Source organism: Opisthocomus hoazin, chromosome 2 (assembly GCF_030867145.1).
Source record: "Opisthocomus hoazin isolate bOpiHoa1 chromosome 2, bOpiHoa1.hap1, whole genome shotgun sequence".
Lineage (NCBI taxonomy): Eukaryota > Metazoa > Chordata > Aves > Opisthocomiformes > Opisthocomidae > Opisthocomus > Opisthocomus hoazin.
In genome coordinates this window covers 58,803,375-58,825,528 of record NC_134415.1, presented here as the reverse complement: position 1 = coordinate 58,825,528, position 22,154 = coordinate 58,803,375, and the positions used below count along the sequence as shown (strand labels likewise).

Sequence of the window (22,154 nt, the reverse complement as noted above, 5' to 3'; positions counted from 1 at the left end):
AAGGTAACTAGTGGGTCCCTTTTACCTACATATTTATACAGGACTTAGTACACTGGTTGGACCCAGTTGGCTGTTCTATAACTTCTATAAATCCCAGTGTCATAACAGTTCATGTTCAGAAAACAAACAAAATGAGATAACCTGAATCTGTAATATATCTCCCTAATAATTAATATTCATGGGTATATATGTGCATAAAATTGTTCTAATTTCTGAAAATATGATGTATCAGCACAGTTGATTATTAATTTTTGCTGCAACCAGAATGAAGGTTACATCTAACACAAAGTACTGGGGAGAATGTGCAGTTGAAAAATTTCCACGCCGAATTTATCACCCTAAGAAACCACAAGGAAATGTTAGTCCCCAAACCTGCTATTGGATCCATGGGAGGCTAAAGGGCCCTTCCAGACAATGGAGACGAAGAGGAATTCATTTTGTATGGACCGAAGTGCTGGAAAAGGGAGCTTAAACATGTTGTTTTGATTGTAACTATTCTAACTACAGCTAGAAACTTAATATTAAAGGTTTGTTGCCATCCAGAAGCTAACTAGTTTAATTCTCTGATTAAACAATCAAAACATGTTCTAAAAAAGCCATTTTAAAAACTGTCTTATATAAATCGATTTAAAAAGAAAAGAAAATTCTACTTCAGCATGCAGGGAATATTCAATTTTTATTTCATTTTGCAAAATAATCTATCCTAGGATAAAGAAAGACAAGTTTTAGAATATCATTTTTTTCATAAGATCTGCAGGATAAAAAGAAAATTTTTACATAAATAACTACAAGCTGCATGAAAATTGGAGCCCAGAGAGTTTTTAGAGATTCATTCCTGAGTCATACGGAGAGAAGGCAGGTTGCACCTGGCTATTGCACATTTTGCTTGGCAGCAGCCACTAGCCAGCCAGCCAGCCAGCCAGCACATCGCTTCAGAATAGCCACAGCAGCTACACACACCAACGACTGTGAGAAGGGTAAGCCACTGTTACACAGCAAGTCACATTTTCCTCACTCATGTGAAAACAGACTACCACAAATTTGAGTACTTGGGAGGGGCGGGGGAAGGGGAGAGGACACAAAAAAACAACAGTTCACAAATTAACCATCTTGTATGTATATTCCGGGTAAGGTTGACTTCTTTCTCGATAACACTTTGCCCAATTTGCCTATCAGAGATCTCAGAATGCTTGTATTGATAATGCTTTATTAACATCAAAGTTTGCAAGTAACATTTCAAAACCATTTTATTTCTGTTAGTTTCTCTTTCACATTATAAAATGCCAGAAATATCCACTTAGTTTTGATCACTTCCCACTCAGTGAAGCTCTATTTTCCCTCTCTGATTTCTGCCTGTAACTAGGGCCAACTTGTTGCTTGTAGATTTTATGCCTGCAATTCTCCAAAGTTCTTTTTTTTTGTTGTTGTTATATGTCTGTGGAGTTTTCATGCACTAGTGTACTGTTCCAGAGACACGTAAAAGTAAAACGATCCCAACAGCTCAAATAAAATACCGAAGAGATTTTCTAAATTCCTTTCAGAAGGGTACTGCTTAGCTCTACCCTCCTCCCTCTGCCAGTAATCATTGAAAGGTATTACTGAAAGATAAAAATCACTCTTTGGTGTCGTTCATCTACTCAAGATGCCAATTTCAAGCTTGATGAACGGGGCCAAACAAAAGTTTCATGACAACGAAAATTTTAGTCTTACCCTCTACTGCGACAAGCAGCAGTCAAAGCTTTCTCATCTGTCATTTTCCTCTCTGTTAGGATGAGGTTATTTTGCATCTAATATGATGAAAGACAGCAGTCATCTCAAGGCAATTACAGAGACACATCACCTAGCTATAAACATTACCTAATATGTTTTTGGTTTACTTCATCCTTTTCCTGTATGGCTAAATTAAGGAATTTGGATCTCCCCTGACACTTTGTCTCATAGCTTTCTCAAAATTAATAACAAGAAATAGTTGCTGTGTTTAGTCTCAAAATAATAAAAATGGTAATGGCTAAGACAAAATTTAGGGGAAAACTGTGACAAAATTAAGTGCTTACGCAGGGATTTTTGCAAACCACTTGTTGTTCTACTGTTTTTACTTTATCAGTGCTGAATAGAGTTCAGTAACTTTTCTATGAGCATAGCTTAAATGAGAAATGTAAAAAAACAGACCATCATGCAACACCAACATTCTTGCAATTTTCCTACAATGCCTACTACGCTTTACTACAGGCAAGGATTTCAGATCTATTTAAGTGTGTGGGTATATACACAATCAAGACTGATTAGTGTTGTAGTTTGCTTTGCCGCTTGTAACCCACATTTTATAAATACATCATTTTTTATGTGCTTCTGAGTCACAAAAGTAACCTTCACAAACTATTTGACCTCAGATAAGTAGGATAGGAAGCGGTTACCGTCAACTCTGTAACTAAGCAGTGCTAACAAAAACTTTGTCATGGGGTCACAACAGTCGTGTTTAACATAACGACAGCTGATTTTGCCATCACAAACTACCAAAACTGTATTTTTTTGTCTCGGAACAATATAGCATAATTGCAAAACCTACATTCAACTACTAAGAAGATACTGAGCTGTTCACACAGCAATAAATTGTTTTCCCTCTCGAACACAAAACTGTTACAAGTTTTCTGATATATCTTCAGTACAAGTTTGATCCTTCTAAGCAATATCCTCGAGTATCTCCTTGAAATTCACATCAAAGCCAGCAAACCGGTTTCAAAGGATGAAGACATGCAAAGAAGACATTCTTAGATAACTATAAATTCCTACTCCATGAAAGATACTCCCTTTTGCAACACTTAATAAGAAAAACAAAAAAAACAAAAAAAAACCCGGACCACAACTCCTTTCGTCCTTGACTTTGCAAAGATAAGCTCTAACGATCATCCGAAGCTCACTGAGCTGCACCCGCAGCGCGCCTCCACCGCCGGGTACGGCTCCGCAGCTGCAGAGGCTGCTGTTTGAAAAAAAGGCGAAATTCCATTCAAAATTTAAAAGATAAATGGCGGGGGGGGGGGAGGTGTGCAGCCCGGCTCGACGCCAGCCACCGTCGTCAGAAACTGCCGGCACAAAAAGCTACCGGAGACCGCGGACGGCAGCAGGGGATTTCTCCAGAATCAGGGCTTTATGCTCTAACGGGGGAACTGCAAAAAAAAAAAAAAAACCAAAACCTCTGCCCTCTCTGCCTTCCGCTCCCTCCCTCTGCTGCCGCCCAGCTTCGCCCCATGCCCGACGCCAGCCCCGGGGGCTCTCACGGGAGCCCGCCGGCGCCGTGCAGCGGCCCGACCCCCGGCCGCCCGCCAGGCCCGGCCGCCGAGGCCGCTCCCTCCCCCGCGCCCGGCCCGCCTTGCCCCTCGTCCTTCCCCGGGGACGCGGTGCCGGGGCGGGCCGCAGGCTCCCGCCCGCGGAAACCGCCGCCGCCCCCGCAGGGCCGGGCCGCTCCCCAGCGCCGCGGTACCTCCGCCGCGCTGCTGCCCCCGCCAGCGCGCCGAGGGCCGCCGGCGGCCCCGCGGGGCCCGGCGCTGCCGGCCGTGGCGCGGCTCATGGCGGCCGCCGCGGTGCCGCCGTCCCCCCGGCAACGCGAACCGGGCGGGCGGGCGGCGGGGCCGCAGCGCGGTGCCCTGGTTAGGGGAGCGGGGGGCAGCGCTCGATGCCTGAAGGCGAGCAGTCTTGGCAAAGGGGTGCTCGCCAAGACCTTTTCCCCCACTGCAACGTGACATAACACAACGAAACTTTGTAAACCTGAGAAAATTGCCTCAAAATTTTCCTCAAAAAAGTCCAAACTGCCTCGAAGGCTGCTGAAGTGCCTCCGGCTGAAAGGGGGCCTCCCCCCCCCCAAGCGGATAAAGGCGGGGGCAGAGGCACCGCAGCTCGCCCTCGGCGCAGACCCAGCCTGCCGGTGCCGGGGCTTCGCGCTGCAGACCCTGCGGAGTCGGGCCTGCCCCAGCGCCCGGGCACGGCGCCGCACTGAAACGCGCCGTTTCTGTACCCACGAGTCAAAGGGCACCTCACGCATCCTAGGAACGCTGACGTACTCATGTTTTTCCGACACCGAACTCGTAAAGCAAAGGGGAAACACCGCTCCGTGTGAGGGAGCGGCACTGGCATGGAGAAGGGGTAATGGCGACCCATGCAGGGCGGAGGTCATGCAGCCCACAGAATCACAGTCACAGAATGGTCGGGGTTGGAAGGGACCTCTGTGGGTCATCTAGTCCAACCCCCCCGCCGAAGCAGGGGCACCTACAGCAGGCTGCACAGGACCTTGTCCAGGTGGGTCTTGAATATCTCCAGAGAAGGAGACTCCACAGCCTCCCTGGGCAGCCTGTTCCAGTGCTCCGTCACCCTCAGAGGGAAGAAGTTCTTCCTCATGTTCAGACAGAACTTCCTATGCTTCAGTTTGTGCCCATTGCCCCTTGTCCTGTCGCTGGGCACCACTGAAAAGAGTTTGGCCCCATCCTCCTGACACCCACCCTTCAGATATTTGTAACCATTTAGAAGGTCCCCTCTCAGCCTTCTCTTCTTCAGGCTGAACAAGCCCAGCTCCCTCAGCCTTTCCTCATAGGAGAGATGCTCCAGTCCCCTCATCATCCTCGTAGCCCTCCGCTGGACTCTCTCGCCCAGGCGGCGGGATGGTGGGAGCCACCGGCCTCCATCCCCAGGAGCGTCTGGGGAATGGCCCAGCCGCCGTCAGTGCGGGAGGTGATGGCAGCTCACCGGTGACACAGGCCCAGTCCGTCCTCAGGGGCGAAGGGTGAGGTGACAGCAGCGCAAGGTGGCAGGGGGGGTATAAACGCGCGTGATGAAAACCCTTGCTCTTTGGGACTGCCTGCACAGACACTCCAACTGTCGCTGCAGCAGAGGAGTGAAACCAGCGGGGTGTTTCTGAACCGAAGTCACCCAGCGCTCAGAGAGTGGGTCGGGGTGCTGAGAAGACAGCTGCGGGCACCTCTGAAGGGAACCAGCCCTCAGCCCGGCAACGGCTGCCTGGCAGCAGGGACCCCGGCTCAGCAGCCCCAAGCTCCCAGAAGGAGCCATGTGAGAAGGCAGCCTGAGGAGCAGGGCAGGGACCTTGGCTGGAGGGGAGCGGGGTGCCCAGGCTGTCTCCATATGGCTCGGAGAGAAGCGCCCAGGCAACCTCTAGTTGCCAGTTAAACTGCGTTCAGTTCCCGAGCCAAAGTTTATCTCGATAATATATCTCGATTAACACAAAGCCTTCATGTTTTTATGACAATAATATCCCTGACCTTTTTTTTTTCCTCTTCTGTATCTGCAACTGTCTATCATGTGAGGCACCTAAAACACTACGCTGCTGGCTAGGGAACCCGACCAAAAGCTTTTATAATTTCAAACGTGGTAGACCAAAGCTGCTACGGCCGCACGGTGCAAAATGCTGATCCAGCATAAACTCCTACTGCAATTCAAATCTGTGAAGTCTTTTTGACAGGTTAAATTTGTGCTAGCAGTCTTACATAAAGAGAGCATAAATCTGGCACAAGTTTTAACGTCCTCTGCAAATTTGGACAAAAATATCACTCTGGATTTGTCCAGCATCTGACTACAGCCTAACCCGTCCTGCCGCCGGAGCAGCAGGCAGATGCAGGATGAAAGGAGTGTGAAACTTTGTCCTGACTTCCTCAGGCGTGTGCCTGAGCACGCTTCCCCATCGCCAGTCCTGCAGTGCCGCGGCTGGTCCCGGAGCTATACTTCAGCCAATTCCACAGCCTCGGCAGCGGGGAGAGAATGCTCATACTGCTGTACCTTACCGTAGCTCTGATGAACTGTGGCGAGAGTAACAACAAAACAGGCGAGAAGAAAAGGATGGAGAAAAGCAGAAATTTCACAGAACACTCTGAAAACCAATGGGGCGGTCTGAGGGGGTGCAACACCCACTCTTCAAGCCATTTGACTAAGGAAAAGCATCTTATCACAGGATGCTAACGCTTTAAAATGCTTTAGGCTTGTTTGCTAAATACTACAGGTAAAATTCTCAACAGGACTCCATGTTTCTTTAACAGGGGCAGGAAATAACGACAGGAAGGGTTGCTTCAGGATTGTAGTAACAAGGAGTCATTTTCACGAATGAGATTCTTTGCATTGTGTTACAGAAAATAGATGGACAGGATGTTCTCAGCCTTTCTGAGTAAAAAATGATGCAGGATCTCTTGAATCTATGTGCCTAATAAAGTCACTTTAATTTTTAAAACAGAAGATAATAATAAAAAAAAGACTACAATCTTTTCCTTCCTTGAAAGAGCTCAGTGTTGAGGAGAGATGCTAAAACTGATCTGGGATATGAAACCCCAATTCCAGTAACCAGTACACTCAAAAATCACACCTAACAATTGAGATAGGTCTTCAGGTTCCGAAATATCTGCTTATGATTGAATTTGCTGCAAGTAAATGAGAATGGACGTATCAGAATAATTTCAAAGCTAAAAGTCACATGATGATGTGGATAGCTTGCCCCTCACTCGATGCAAGAGGCATCCTTTGTATCTCGTGGGGTACGGATGGATGGAGAGCAATCGTTCCAAGTGCCCCAACGGGTTCCATGTTTCTGGACACTTGAATGAGAGATTCTCTTCCAGGTGACACAAGTTAGCTTAGTTTGTCTTTCAAAGTGCTTAGTATGCCACAGACTAAAATTTTATTTCTGTATCAATATCTGCATTTTGCTAGCAAACCAGTCTGCAGACTTCTGAGAACTTAACAAAAAGAAAACTGAAATGAGAAGCATAAAACAAGAGCCCCACTTACAAGGAAAAAAAAAAAAAAAAAGAAAAGAAAAAAAAGCAGCTTATTGGGCCCTGCAGAAGCACTGCAAGAGTGATATATAAAGATGCATGGACATTGTAATAAACCTCATCTAGGAAAGAGGTCCCTAAAATGCTATTTCTTCAAGAAAGAATTCACAAAGTCCTCAGAGCCAAACCCATTCTTAAGAACAGAATGATCAACTCCATGAAAGGTGAGCTCTTATTTTTATTATTTGAATCGCTTTTAAGTATTTTCATAAACTGAAATCAAAAAGCACCATGAAAACGGCATCTTTTGGCATTGTATTTTTAACCTGATTTCAACAGCACCAAGTGCAATCACAGTATTTCAGCATGCAGACATATACTTTTTTAACAATTTTTTTCCAAGTCCTTGACAAGTCTCGAGCAAATCTGACAGAGGTTAAGTCAGAATGTCGCTTCATTTCCTGCAAACATTGTGAAACACAGACAGCCAAGCACAGAATGAGCACTGAGATGCCCCAACTGTATGGAAAGCCTGCAGTACACTTCTGTGTATTGTTACAATCCGTACTGAAGTTTGTTTGTTGGGGTTTTTGGTGGGTTCCCCCCCCAAATGCCCCATCAAGAAGTGAGGGGAAGTACCAGGTCTTCAGGTACTAATGGGACAGAATCTGGGGGAAAAAGAAAGTTTTTCTTCATCAACTCTACTGTTCACAGATCTTGTAATTTAAAAAATACATCATAACAATTGATTAAAAGACCGAATCAAAATATTTAATGTTAGTTTTGAAAACAAAATTTCTTCTTTTAGTAACACCATAAAAAAAGGTTTGTTATAACCTCAAGCCATCGACATCAACATGGTATTGAGAAGGTGAAATATTTGTGTTTCCTCATGCACACAAATTCCAAATGATTTCCTGAATGGATATACACATTTCAGACATTCATTACCTAAAAGCAGCTATAGCTGGAGTAGAAAAGAATTGTACACCAGCAGCATTAAAAAGGAAGAAGAAATGTATTTCCCCAAAAGAGATTCAGGGGAAATTTAGTCCACATGACTTCCGTATCTACAAATCTAGCTAGAATAACTAAAATAGTCGCATTTTTACAGATAGTTGGCATGAAAGTCACGGGCAGGACTTGCCAGGGTTCTCATTTGCTGCCTTCCAGAAGGTATCAACTCCAGCAGCACAGTATGTCCCAACACCAAGCTGCGCTCCTCCTCCGCCCCCTCAAATGAGTATCACACCCTCTTGCAGAGAAAGTTTTCTTGAGGAGTGCCCTATGCTCAGCTTACCTTCTTCAAAAAATAACGAAGAAATCAAGACAGGACTTAATCCCATTCCTTTTTTGTCAGCTGATGCAGAAGTCTGGCTCACAACAAGTGACAGGCGATTTGATGCAGAGATCCTAAATGTATGCTTGAAAACATAGCTCCAGTTAGCACAAGGAGACACAGCCTCTCTGGAGGTAATTTCATAACAGATGTATTAATGCAATTATATTATTAGAAAGAATAGGCTCACATGGGAAAGTGGAGAGACAACATCACTAACTAACATGATTAAGACGTGTGTGTGCGTGTAAATTGTGTCTGATACCAGTCACTGTTGTAAATCTGATAGTGGCAAGCTTAAGCAGGATTAACTAGTCTGACTAAGCCTAGCTGTTCCTCTGGCTAACCAAAATGAGAGTCCTTTTTTTCCCCTGAAACATTGAGTTTAACGCTGTCCTCATCCCATGTGAATTTGCACAGCTCAGCTAAACTGATGGAGACATCTTGTGGGGTCAGCAAATCTTCCGAAAGAAATAAGCCAGCTGGTTTTACAACCCTGGACTCTCCCCACCGGGACAAGCAGGGTGGTGAAAATGCATATGCGTATGGGGGAACTAATCAGACTTGGGAAAGCAGTGAGATTTTAACGCAGAATCCGTTTGAGCATGATTCCCACCACCCGTCGCCCTTATTTCAGGCTTTAGCAAGTCATTTTGCAGAACCATCAGGGAAGAAGGAATCGCTTCTGGACAGATTCTCCTGAAGATCTTTGTGACAACAAAACAGTTTAGCCTGCCCATGAGCAGACAATAAATATCTTTGGTTGACAAAACTGTAACCGAACATTTTTATGAAAGCATTACTAAATGCCTTCTTATCTTCTTAGGGCAGAATAACCATGGACTGAAACCAAAAAGTTAATTCTGAAACACAAGGCAAACAGCAATAATGAAAATGCAAAGCTTCTTGGTGTAACAAACACTGTACTTACACTTCCCAAAGAATATTTTCTGAAGTTCTAGAAATTACAGGTGAACTTTTTAACTTGTAAATTCAAGCATTATATCCAAAAACCAAGTTATGATTTAGTGAGGGAGAAACCAGAGGAGTACTAAGATGATGTCCAGGTAAGCAATATTTCATTAAAAATACTTTATGCACAGACTATCATAACTCTATCTATTTACATATGGAGACATAGGAGAGGGAGGACACAGACTAAAACACTTTGCACGGCTGTTTTCCAGCTCAGGACACCAGCAGTAAGCGCACAATGTTAAATGAAAGCAAAGGCAAAAAAATCCATTAAATGATACTTGCAGTTATCAGAACGCAAGCGTGGTAAAAAAGAAAACGTCCGGACAATTTGTAAGTATTTATTTTCTCTGAAAATCTAGGAGTTTCTTCTTTGAAAGCTGCTGCTGATGTATTCGGTCATTCTCAGTCTGGGGAACTTAATCCTGATATAGTGTCTTTGGAAGTCTAAACGCAGCTCATGCGGTTATTTTGGAAACTTAGGTTTCCACATACGAATGGAAACGGCCTGATTTGCACTGGGCAACTAGCTCCTGCTCATGCTCCATCATGATCCAGCTGCAAATCTTCTACAGGCCAAATCCAAGACCACGGATGCAGTCAGAACTGCATGCCCAGCACATCCCAGGGGCATGCGTAGCTCTAACTCAGGATCGCAGCCAGTCACAGAGAAATGAGGATACACTTTGTTCACGTAAAGATACTAGAGCCCTCGCAGCAAGCTGTAGGTTCTTCTCTGCCTGGAGGAATCTGATCTGCCACCTAATTCGCTAACCTTAGGCCATGGGTACACATACTCCCTGGGTTGAAACAGAGCCATTATGAAGATAACACAAGAGTCACCGGACGAAGGCAGAGCAGGTGCAGGGATCCTTCAGCCACCTTGAGGGAGCACTCCTGGACCCTAACCCTTTTTCCAGAATTGTTTTGTATTTTACAAACACAGATCCTAGACCAAAATAAGAATTATAGATGTGTATAAGACATTTAGGACCAGCACCCAGTACATTTCCTGATCTACGACAGCTAAGACGTTTTCTTGGGAAGTGGGAGATAAGAGCTGAAACCTATTCCAGGCCATGAATGGCTGCTAAAAGCCAGTTCTGTTTCCTGAACAACCTTTCTATACACAACTCCGACGAAGGAAAGCATGGATTTACCAGTTTGCAGGTCCTTCTCTGCTGCATTATTTTAATATACACAAGCATTTTAAAGATTGAGCCTTGCTCAGTTATTTCCAGGAAGCTCTCTGTGATTGATTACCTCCAACACAGCATTCTGTACCTCACCAGGCAAGGGGGCAGGCAGAAAGCCTTCCTCTGCAGGTGTCTGAACGTCATGGGTGAGACCCTGCAGACGTTCCTGCACCTCTTGTCAGCGTTAAGCAGCGCTGCACCAAACACAGAGGGTTTCTGCACAGCCATTTCCACACACGGAACGGAGGCCTGGACGCCTTCTGCCTCTACTCCATCATCCCTTTGCCTGGGTGTCAGGTGCTGTATCTCCACATCTGGTAACCAGCAAGCCCTCCTTTAAAATTAACACCTGAGCGAAACAGCACAACTGCAGGCAGCACTCAGTATGACCTGCACGCTGAAAGATGCAGCTAACTGTATCATGAGGCCCTTTATGGAATACGGTCACTCAGAAAGCGTCAGCCTTACCATGATAGTAGGAGAGTAATCAATCAGTTAACATTAAGAAAGCAAACAAAAAAGCCCGTAATACGTACCTTGATATATCTTACCTTAGTCTGCCCAGCAATTAATATTTTACTTCATTGGAGACCTGGAAGAAGTGGAATCCCAGGAAATATAAAAGAAAATCCTACATGCACGAAAATTTTTCTCCACAGGAAGTTTGAAAGACTATGATTATTTAGCTTACTGAAAAAAAACCACAACCAAACAAGAAAACATAAACAGTCCATGGTACAGGAAATTTTTTTTCCACATGCTTTCTGCCACTGCTATATTGGAAAGAAATAAAAGGACCATTTTAACCAGCACACTTTTACAGGTTCATTTCAAAATCCTTTGGTTAAGTCTTAGGCAATTTTCAACTTATGTTTTTGCTTTAAATAAAAATCATCCCAAACTTTTCTTATGTAATTTTGGGTAAACAGAAGGCTTGTAAGCAAACTGCTTAATGAAAATACCTAACAGTTCTGTACAAAATTCCATGTTGGAATTTGTATTTTAGACATTATTTCAGTTTTTTCAGATTAAAAACACTTTATGTGGTAATTTTCATGCAAAAGAGTGAACATTTTTCCTATGCTGTCTGACAGTACAGGAGATAAATACGCTTCACATGGAACAAGTAATTAAGTAGTTCAACCATGAACGCAAATATGCTACAAACTTTTTAATTATTTCGACAACAATAGTTAGGGTTTACGGGACATCAGTAAGGTGTATAAAACAAAGTGATTTGGAAATATTTAATGTATTTGTTTCACATGGCAAGATTTTGGTAGCGGGTAGAGGGGAGCTACAGGGGCGGCTTCTGTGAGAAGCTGCCAGAATCTTCCCCTGTGTCTGACAGCGCCAGCCAGCTCCAGCACAGACCTGACGCTGGCCAAGGCCAAGCCCATCAGCGATGGTGGGAGCCCCTCTTGGATAACCTATTTCAGAAGGGGGAAAGAAAACCTGCACAACTGCAGCCAGAGAGATAAGTGAGAAGATGTGAGAGAAACAACCCTGCAGACACCAAGGGCAGTGCAGAAGAAGGAGCGGGAGAAGGTGTCCCAGCTGCTAGAGCAGATTCCCCTACAGCCCATTGAGAAGACCATGGTGAGGCAGGCTGTCCCCCTTCAGCCCATGGAGGTCCGTGGTGGAGCAGATCTCCACCAGCAGCCTCACGCTGGAGCAGGTCTGCTGGCAGGGCTTGTGACCCCATGGGGGACCCACACTGGAGCAGCCTGTTCCTGAAGGACTGCACCCCATGGGTAGGACCCACGCTGGGGCAGTTCATGGAGAACTACAGCCCGGGGGAAGGACTCGTATTAGAGAACTTCGTGGAGGACTGTCTCCCACGGGTGGGACCACACGCTGGAGCAGGTGAAGAGTGTGAGGAGAAAGGAGCGGCAGAGACAATGTGCGATGAACTGACCCCATTCCCCATGCCTCTGTGCCGCTCAGGGGGACTAGGCAGAGAAAATCAGGAGTGAAATTGACCTTGGGAAGAAGGTGTGTGTTTGGCTTTCTTTTTTTAAGATATGGTTTTATTTCTCACTATCCTACTGTGATTTGATTGGTAACAAATTAAACTAATTTCTCTAAATTGAGTCTGTTTTGCCCATGACAGTAATTGGCAAGTGATCTCTCCCTGTCCTTACCTTGATCCACCAGCCTTTCGTTGTGCTTTCTGTCCCCTGTCCAGCTGAGGAAGGGAGTGACAGAGCAGCTTGAGGGGCACCTGGCATCCAGCCAGGGCCAACCCACCACACGGGGTTACAGGAAATGTAACACTAAAATATTTCCATTTTTGCTGAGAACACACAGGAGCGCCTAGCAGTTTAGGAAGTGATCCTGATCACGACATCATCAGCTGCACCAACCTTAATAAGTAATTACCAGATACATTTTAAGATATTGTCAATGTTTTTTAGGGTTTTGAAATTTGAACTAGAACATTGGTAGAGTAACAAGGCAGAAACTTCCCTAATACTGCCCTGTCTTGATGAAGAGGAACATTTTATGATACCCATCTTTTGCATCTCTATCCTTCAAAACCTCAATGCATAAATATGTTTTACAATTTTTGTATAACATCTGTTTCAGAGAAAACTTCAGGAACCAAGACCTGAATTATTTTAAGTTGGCTTTCCCAGCCACTGAAATAGTATAATGATGTTTGACTTTTGCACAAAATTATATAATTTATTTTCAATATTCTTGAAATAGTTTCCAGTCATACAACCAATTTATTTTCCACATCAACTTATTTTAAGAAGCTTTATATACACACAGAATTATTGTATACATCTAATGAATTATCAAGTTTTCAGACAGATATGCGTACTGGCTTTCACTGTGCCTGTGACATTACGTTTCCTTCTGTTTCATCACAAATTAAAATCATCGATATCAAAAACTGATTTACAAACACAGTGGCTCAAAACGTAGAATAAAAAAATTGGAAGTCAAAAGACCTTGGTCTGTTGTGGTCCTCAGAACTACTGAAAATGCCCTTTTTTTTTTTGCTATAAATATTCAAATGGCACATGAAATGAAAATCTCAAGAACTCGGGTACACAAATCAGTAGCTCCTGAGTTATGCTGTAGAAGGATTTTGGGTAATCAGTTCTAACACAGATGTACAGAAGCAACTTTCTTGACTACTCAAGGAAAAAAAATTATGCTATATTATAGCATATGCTATTGTATATAACATATACTTTATTTTGTATAACAGTAAATTCCACCTAAGTGCAGCAGGCACATGCTGCTGTTTCATGAAGCTATATTATACAAGTAATTAACACTGAGTATTTACAAAAGCATTTCCCATTTTCAACTGAACTGTAGCTAACCCAACAGCAGAGCACAGTGCCTGATCACAATATCTGTCTTCACTACTTCTTTGTGGTGTGGGAAAATATAACACTGGCATTACAGCACCAGTTTTTTCTCCATAGAATCAATGCAAATGTTACAAAAACACAGCCAACCAACAAAGAGTAAAGTATGCTGCACATTCAGTTCTGTCTATAGACAGCACTTTTCGATTACAGCTACAGAAGTCAAGCAATTAACTATTTGGAAGTTACAGCTGTCCATTCCTCACGTAACCATGCAGTCACACTGTACATTACCATATAAACGCCTCTGTGAGGAGCAAAAGATGAAAAGTGCTCACTTAATAAACTGGAGAATAGAACTATTTTTTTTTTCCCAGCATGAGATCATGTCTTACATTAGCATTCAAATGCTAATCTAGGAATTACATGTCTTACAGTATTCATTAAATCACCACCCTACTTCCTCACAAACATTAATGCAACAATCTCCAGTGACACGATTCAGGAACACTGAGCGAATACTGCTGAGTGATTTAGCATTTTGTAGGATTCTATTTATCATAACTTCATAATATTAATTTTCACTTTGTGAGTTCTCAGCAGTAACAGCTTGAAAGCAACCTGGGCACAGAGAGACAGGTTACCAACCAGTGACAAATGAAACGAAGTTTCTCAGCATGTGTAAGGATTGTATAAGAGGCATATCTATTCTGCAAGGGTGGTGAAACAACCCTTTCTCTTCTTGTCCATTACACACTTTTAAACCTCTCCAGCAAACTAAGTCAGCACCTTACAATCCATCTGTTCACAGGCAAAGCAGGTTTTTTCTCCTAATCATTTTGTCTCTCTGAACAAGGGGGGAAAGTCTTCATTGCACATATTCCACAGCTTCCATACTTCTGTTCTTGCCCCAAAGCTGTTGCTTCAAAGTGCATTTGAAATAAGTTAACAGCATTTTCACAGTTGAGAAACTGATGCTCCAGTGCCCAGATTCATCATGTTGTTTATGCATTTGATCAAAGCACCAAAGCTGGCGTCCTCCTGAGCTCTCTCCAGTTAGAGAGACCTTCAGCAGTCTGACCTTCAGCTCTCTTGACTGGATTTCTAATTTATGCAGTCTAACCAGGTGCCCAAGAATGAGCATGAATTCATCCTTTAGGAGTACTAAGCCAGAGACACAAAGGAAATGAGAACACTAAACCCAGGTCTCAAAAGCAGAAGCCTACCTACGGTATCACATTGCCTCCTGAAATTCCTCGCATCTTCGTTTTTGAATACTTGACCCTACATTTTTTAAATTTATTACTATACTTTCAGACGAAAGAACACAAAGTCAGCAGCAGCTGGAGCATATTTATCCACTGTATAGATGTTTATTGCATGAACACAACAAGCAGCAGCTGATCCTCTCCATTTCAGAAGCCATGCTTTGCCAGTAATTTCACTGACCAGAGGGGAATCCAGCTTCATTTTCAAAGTCTGAAATAGGTACAAAATACTGCCTCATCTTCCCCCTCCCACTTCTTTAAGCCTGCCAAAGCTTACCCTTGTCATAGGTTAACCATAAGCACAAAATTCTTCCTAAATCCACTTTCTTCCACAGAGTCATTCCCATTTCCTTGCCATAGCACCACATCCAGAACATACTCGGATACGGCCACTTCTGTGCCCTCCTTTTCATTATGTAAGATGTATGTAAAATGGAAGAGGAAGTTCCTCTACTGTCTACTCTTGTTCTCTGTAACATAGCTACCTTGGCTACCAGGGGCAAGTTCACCTCATTTTAGCAGCTCTGGACAAGAGCATAACCCAGTCAGACTTTATGGGTAATTCCACCACCATTTTCTGACAAACCTGTGGTTATCGCTGGCATTACATCAGTCCCCTATCAAAGGCTCTACTGCAAACCACAGAAGTACTTCAAGACTTGATAGAATCTATTCTAATTTTTTCCTTTATAGATGGATAATGCATTTCAACTTTCACTTCACTGAAAAGTCACTGAAATATCCCTAAATTTTCAGAAAAATTGAGTAATTTGAGACCAGAGTAGAAGAGAAGAAACAATCATCTGACGCCAGTTATCAGCAACCTGCATGGCACGTGCTTCTCTAGCATACACTTCTCAGTGCAACTGGGTTGCACTCTCCCCATGACAATCATGGCATCCTTCTCCAAGAAACAAATACATCTGACAAATAATGAGAATTATCACAATGGAAAGAGGCAGCAGTGTCTGAACCACAACCACTGCTGACAGGCCACCTTTAATTCAAATCTGTACTAAATCTAAAATCCAATTAATGTAACTGGTTGGGTTGGTTGGTTTGGGGTTTTTTTTGTGTGCCTTTTTTTCGGGTAGGGGTTCTGAGATAAACAGTATCTTCCATAGTCTTAGAAAGAGATTGTCCTTTCTCCCATTAATCTTCCTGCCAGATGGGACAAATCCACTCCTACAGGCAAACTGGGTAGCAAGATCCACTTGTAGTTTAACATTAAAATTTAATTTTCAAATTCTAAATTGATACTTACAAAGTATCACCCAAGAGCTCTTCTCCTACTGTACAGTGAACTATACTCAAAACATCTAAAGTTATTTGTGCACAGATGCAAGAAGCCAGTAAAAAATTATTTATGTAACAAAGTCTTGGTAGAAATCAACTCAATTTTCAACAGTTTTAAAATATGATTCTGCAATGGGTTGCAAAGAACCTATCTGGAATTAACTTACACATTCTCTACAGTATTAACTTTCATGCAACGCATGGCATGCGGAGCACAAAGTATCCTGAAATAAATAAATACACGCTAATGTGGAATTGAGGAAATAGTTTCTAAACCAGATTTTTCACTTCTTAGCCATAAACCCTCATACCCACTGATGAATCAAAAAAAAAAAATATTATGGGCAACTACATGTTCATCTTAAACATCTGCTGACATTGTACGTTAGGAAAACAAAATACATTGAAATGCAGATTGATTTATCTATACAAAGACAGTTTGCAAAACTTTTGCGCAACATTAAAGCCTTTTGTGGAATAAGAACAACAAATCACTTGCGAGGAAAAAGTGCAAACAGAAAAGAATCTTTGCTGAAGCCAAGCAATGAATAGAGAAAGTAACTAAAACTCTGACTGAATCTCTCTTTCAGAATACTAGGAGCCATTTAACTAGAGACCAGCATCAAACTGAACTACCCCGTATTTTCCACTCACCATCCACTCAGGTTCAGAAGCCTGAATTTGTTCACCTTGGCCAGGTTTTAGGCCAACCTGAGTGTCAGATTTCAGTGTTCTCAAACTACAGAGAGGTGAAGGATGAAACTTGTTCAAGGCTTGATGAAATGGAACAGTATATTCCCATTTTCTATCTCCTGTTAATTTCCTATAGTTTAGATCACCTTTGAAAAGAAGCAAGTTTGATTTCTGTAGATCAGCATACAAGTCAGGAGCAACTTCAGCCATACTGGAAAAGTCATGCGGCAAAGTCCAAAACATGTGATCGTGGTAAACCCAAACCCCCTTTTTCAAATTGCCCTCCCAGTTTATCCCACATCGAGACATCCACATATGGTTAACTGACTGTAATTGTTTAATAGTCCAGTTAAAATCATGCTTTGTGGTATCTGACACATACCATGGAATACTTTTTCCATGAAAATGGACTTCATCAGCCAGTTTTGACGATAACAGGAAGTCAGCCAACACAAGATCATTCACAAGTTCAAATCCGGCATTATCCAGGATTATGTCAACTCTAACATTACTTTTTTCTGTATTTCTTTTCCTGGCGTTTACAAGTAGCGACCAAAGTTTTTCCATATCATTTACTAAGATGTAAGGTATCAAGTTTTCCAGGGATTGTAAAGGATTAGATTTCTGCGAGCTGTCTTCACCAGCAGAAAAAGAAAGATCACACTTATTGCCCCACAATGACACCTAGAAGAAGGAAAAAACAAAAGCATTTGCTAAGTCTCACTGCAGTTACATTCTAAATTTCATATACACTGAAGATTTTGTTTGTTTGTTTTTATTTCAGGGACATGAAGGCTCTAACTCCACATTTTCCTCCAAGCTTTAATAAAATTAAGCGTCTTCTATAGAAATTTTAATACAGACAAGATTTTGTGGAAGAAACCAAACAACGCTCTGTATGTGATCACAAAGCCTAAAACAAAATATTCTCCATACGGTAATTCCAGAAAAATATCAGTGGGAACACAGAAAAAGGAATAATAAAAGCAGGTTTATTTTTTTATTACATGCAGCCAAGTAAGAACTTGTATTTTAAGTACACACTAATGATGTCTTTATAAGATTCATCAAATACTTGGTGTGCATTGTTGCCAGCTAATGGACTTATGTGTAATCCTATGATATTTCGTATTCTACTCAACAGCATTATTTTCCAAGAATAATGCAGTTATAAAGCTTCTAAACCACTTCTGGCCCAGACTGACTTCTAACTTTTTTTTCCAAAGAAGTCTAAAAATGTTCAGAGCGTCAATAAAATAAGCTGGTTTAAAATTTTATAGTTAAATAACAAAAAGGCCATCTGGAACTTGACTTCAAATGTTTTAGAGATACTCATTTTGAGGGAGAATAAGCTGCGTTTTCAAACACATAATGCAGACCAGCAGTATAATGAAAATGTCACATTTAATACAAGTAACCAAAATTTAAATATTTTCAGAGTAGCAGCAATACAGTATGGCTGTCAGGATGTCATTGCATTTTTACAAACAAAAGAGCTGTATTTTAATTTCCATATGAAGTTCAGATTCTTTATAGCCTCAAGTTTTTGTTTGTGACATAGGAGAGATATGTTGAATTCTTATGTTAAGCACTACTAGGTTACCTGCAATAGCTTAAAAAGTTCCTCCTGAAGTTGCTTTTCATCTAGATCCTTGATGTTTTTAAGAAGCTCCTGAAAGTAAGTGCACAAGGCAGTAACAGCCTCTTGGGATTCAAAGAAATTTTGAGCTTTTCCTTCCTTAAATACGTCAAAGTTGTCAATAGGTGGGCTAAAAACAGAAGGAGAACAAATACATTAACACACTTGCCACATTTTCCATGACCACACATGAAACACCTGAAAATGCAAGCAGGAAGCTCAGCTATTTTAGGCTGTAGTACACGACCTGGTTAGATTTTCCAGTTCTAATTTCTCATACTAGATTTTCACACGTCTCATAGCAGCCTGATACCACATCTGAAACAGACTGTATACAAGACATCTTTGTATTTCTAGCAATATATTCGGAAAGTGAACAAGCATTCAGTCACAATAATTTTAGGAACTGCACATACAGTGACAATTTTGAACTCCAGTCTTCAGACACGGAGAATTAAAACTGTAACATACAAGTGAACTAATGTAGCGCATTGCTAGCCCAATTTTAAGTGTGTTTGTGTGTGCACAAGTGTACTTCCCACACCGAAGTCTCTTACAGTGATACGAAGAAGTTCTTACAGAAGTTTTTAACTAGGACTTCAGAAAATAACCATGACAGAAATGACAAAACAATTCAGTTCTTGTAATACATAAGAAGTATAGACTCATTTATTATGAGACATATTTACATGTATGCCTTTCAACAAATGATTGAACTTCCATCCAAGCATACGCTTAAGAGCAGCTAAAAACTGCAGATAAAGAAACTTCAGGATTACTAGTGAAAAGTATCTGCTCAGTTTTTTAAGTGCAGTCCAGCAGATCCATCTCATAGTTGAAGTTTTTGCTACAAGAGTTCAAATTACACAATATACCAGCAGAAACAGAGTCCCGTTACTGTGTTTGTGTCTCTGTAATAGTCAGAATAAGTCCACTACATATGGAGCTTTCAATTTTTCTGGCAGCAGCGGGAACTTAAAACGGCTCATTCCTACCCCATTACATTGTACTGGCACCTCTCCACAGTACCAGCACAACAAGTTTTTCCTGCCAAGTTATTTTTAACCAGGATCAGCTCCCAGAGTTCAATACAACATATGGTCTGCAAACACCGCTCTAATGAAGAAGATGGCGTAGAATGAACAACAGCGGCTGCTTAAGCTGGGTCTACTGCTATAAAAAACAGTTCTCAAACAGTAACTTCAGGTTTTGACCAGCAAAACAAGTCAGAACGTGGAACAGATTAGTGGCTCTCACATTCTGTGATTCAGGCTAACATGTCTTAAGAAATACTTCTAGACTAACAAACCTTTTTGAAATGCTAAATAACTTTCATATCTCATTAGTCTGCAAGAAGGTCAAGCCATACAGTCAAGCTTAAAAGTTTTTGTGTAAACCAAGTCACAGAAACTGAAGCATAAAATACCTAATAAGCTTCAAATTCTGCTGCATGGAAGAAGAAAAAATATTAATTTCAAATCTGAGGTGTGAGACGAGGGAAAAGGAAGATGGCAAAAGCTTAAGATTTTCCTTTATCCTACTCCTCAGCTGTCTCCCTTTCTCCCAAAATAAAAATGGGAAAGAATAATGTTCTGCAGAGTAATATACCAAGCTAGTAAATACTTACTTCTGTGCTAATGCTGCATGAATTCTTCGATACATATAACACTCTACGTATAACCAAGGGGACTGAAACCAACTTGGCTCTCCATTTCCATTTGATAAATTTCGCTGGTAGTCTAGGTATTGGTTCCACAGCACAGCATCAGGCAGCTCATCTTCTAAAGGGGTCACCGGTTTGTCTGTTTGCAGTTCATTCCGCAGCTTGGAGAGGAAAGATATAGCTCTCTTCTCTGCTTCAACACCCTTCTGGAATTAGTGGAGAACAAAAGTTCCTACTCTGAACAGATTAATTTTTCATGAAAGATATAAGTGATAACTTTTAAATTTAAGTTCAGTAAGTGATTAATTTTAATTAATCAGAGCTTGATTCAACCAAACACATTTCGGTGAATGAAGCTCATTTTACACCTAACATCCCAGAACGAATCGCGCATGGGACTTCTTTTTTAGACTGGAGTTTTTGCTTATTAGAAGGGAACAGAGTACTGAAGCACTGCCATGTTCAGAAGATGCTACAGTCTGTTAAACACTGCATCAACATAAAAACCTGAGAAAGTGAAGCAGTTGCAGAACAGAGAGATCAGAAAAAGGTTAGACACAATGGTGAGTTACAAAATCAATGAAAAACTGCTACAAGAAAAGAGACGCATAAAGAAAAACAACGCAACAGACAAAAAGATCAATAGACAAGTAATGACTGTAGTAAGAAAACAGTAAAAACAAGGCAGAGAACGGGGTCTCAAGGGCTAGGGGGGAAAAAATCTCATGCAAAAAAAGACCTTACTCCTACCTCACCATGTTCTTCAAAAAATTGGCTCTTATGTCGATGCAGCGTATCAATAACTCTTGTGAGGATCTGTGGCAGTCTGTCTTTAATTGTAAAATATGCAAAGGATCTAAAAAGGAGAGGATCAAAATTTTATTACTGAAACGATTAAATCTCTTCTATATTTTCAAATAAATGCAAGGTCTTAAAAGTAAGCTTATGTGCCTTTAAAGCGGTGGACACCAATAAAAACCAAACAAATCTCAAATTGATTAGGTTCTTCCGTCTACTTTTAAAGAAAAAGATAAACGGCAGTCTGTTCAGGGAGGAAAACGCAAAGTGACTGGCCCTGCCAGAAGAGAGAAAACTGCAGTCAGTGGGTCTAGGCTAAAACGCACCCTCTGATTGCTCAGCTACCCAGATACAAAGGCAAGGAAATTAAAGTACAGAAATTTGTCCAAAGCTTAAACGGATCTTGCACCAACACCACCGCTTGCACCCTGCTATTACACTCGATCTGCATTTTCCCCAAACGCTGTTTATGCACGAGAAGGAGAACGGGCGAAACGTAACCAGTCCTACAGCGAGCGCCAAGAACGATTTTTATTCGGAGATTTCCACCCCGCGAGCCGGAGCCCCAGTCCCGGGGACTCAGCACTGAGCAGTCACCCGCTACCGAACAGCGAACCCAACAGGACCGGGGAAAAACAAAAACGCCGCTTAGCACCCCCCCGCGCCCCCCCCAACACGCTGCTCCGCTCAGCCGCGGGCAGGGCCCACCCCAGCGGTCAGCGGGGGCGCGGCGGGGAAGCGCCGGCCCAGCGAGCCGCGAGCCAGCAGCACGGCGCCCACAGCGCCGCCTCCCGGCAACGCGGCCTCCGGCCGAGCGGGCCTAGACAGGGCCTGCCCACGCCCGCACGAGTGGGCCGAGCGCCGGCCCCCGGCCCGGCCCGGCCCGGCCCCGCCGCTAGGCCGCAGGCCCCCGGCTCCCGAAAGCAAACGCTCCCCAGCCGGGAGGCACCAGCCGGTCCGTCAGGGCCCTCCTGCCCCCCGCCCCGCTGCCGGTAACGGGCGCGCCAGGGCCGTGACGGACCCCTTAAACCTGCCCGAGAGGGAGACCGGTAGCGCCGTCACCGCCGCCATCTTGCTCCACCCCCGCGAGCCGGCGGGCCGCCCCCCGGAAGTGGGGCGAGGCAGCCGGACGTTATTGGTGACTCAGCGGCGCCCGCCGCGCGGCGCGGCGCGGCGACGGGCGGGCGCGCGGGC

General features: G+C 43.0%; 1 protein-coding gene across 1 annotated transcript in view; it reads right to left on the bottom strand.

Moving 5' to 3' along the window:
- LOC104328687 (coiled-coil domain-containing protein 170) overlaps positions 1-22,097 on the bottom strand; it is a 65,542-nt gene extending 43,445 nt beyond the window's left edge. The window contains 5 exon segments of the mRNA XM_075413797.1: positions 16,822-17,544; positions 18,464-18,629; positions 20,127-20,368; positions 20,913-21,018; positions 21,982-22,097. Coding sequence (XP_075269912.1) covers positions 16,822-17,544; positions 18,464-18,629; positions 20,127-20,368; positions 20,913-21,018; positions 21,982-22,031 — 1,287 coding nt within the window. The 5' untranslated portion in view covers positions 22,032-22,097.
- Positions 22,098-22,154: the final 57 nt, after the last annotated feature.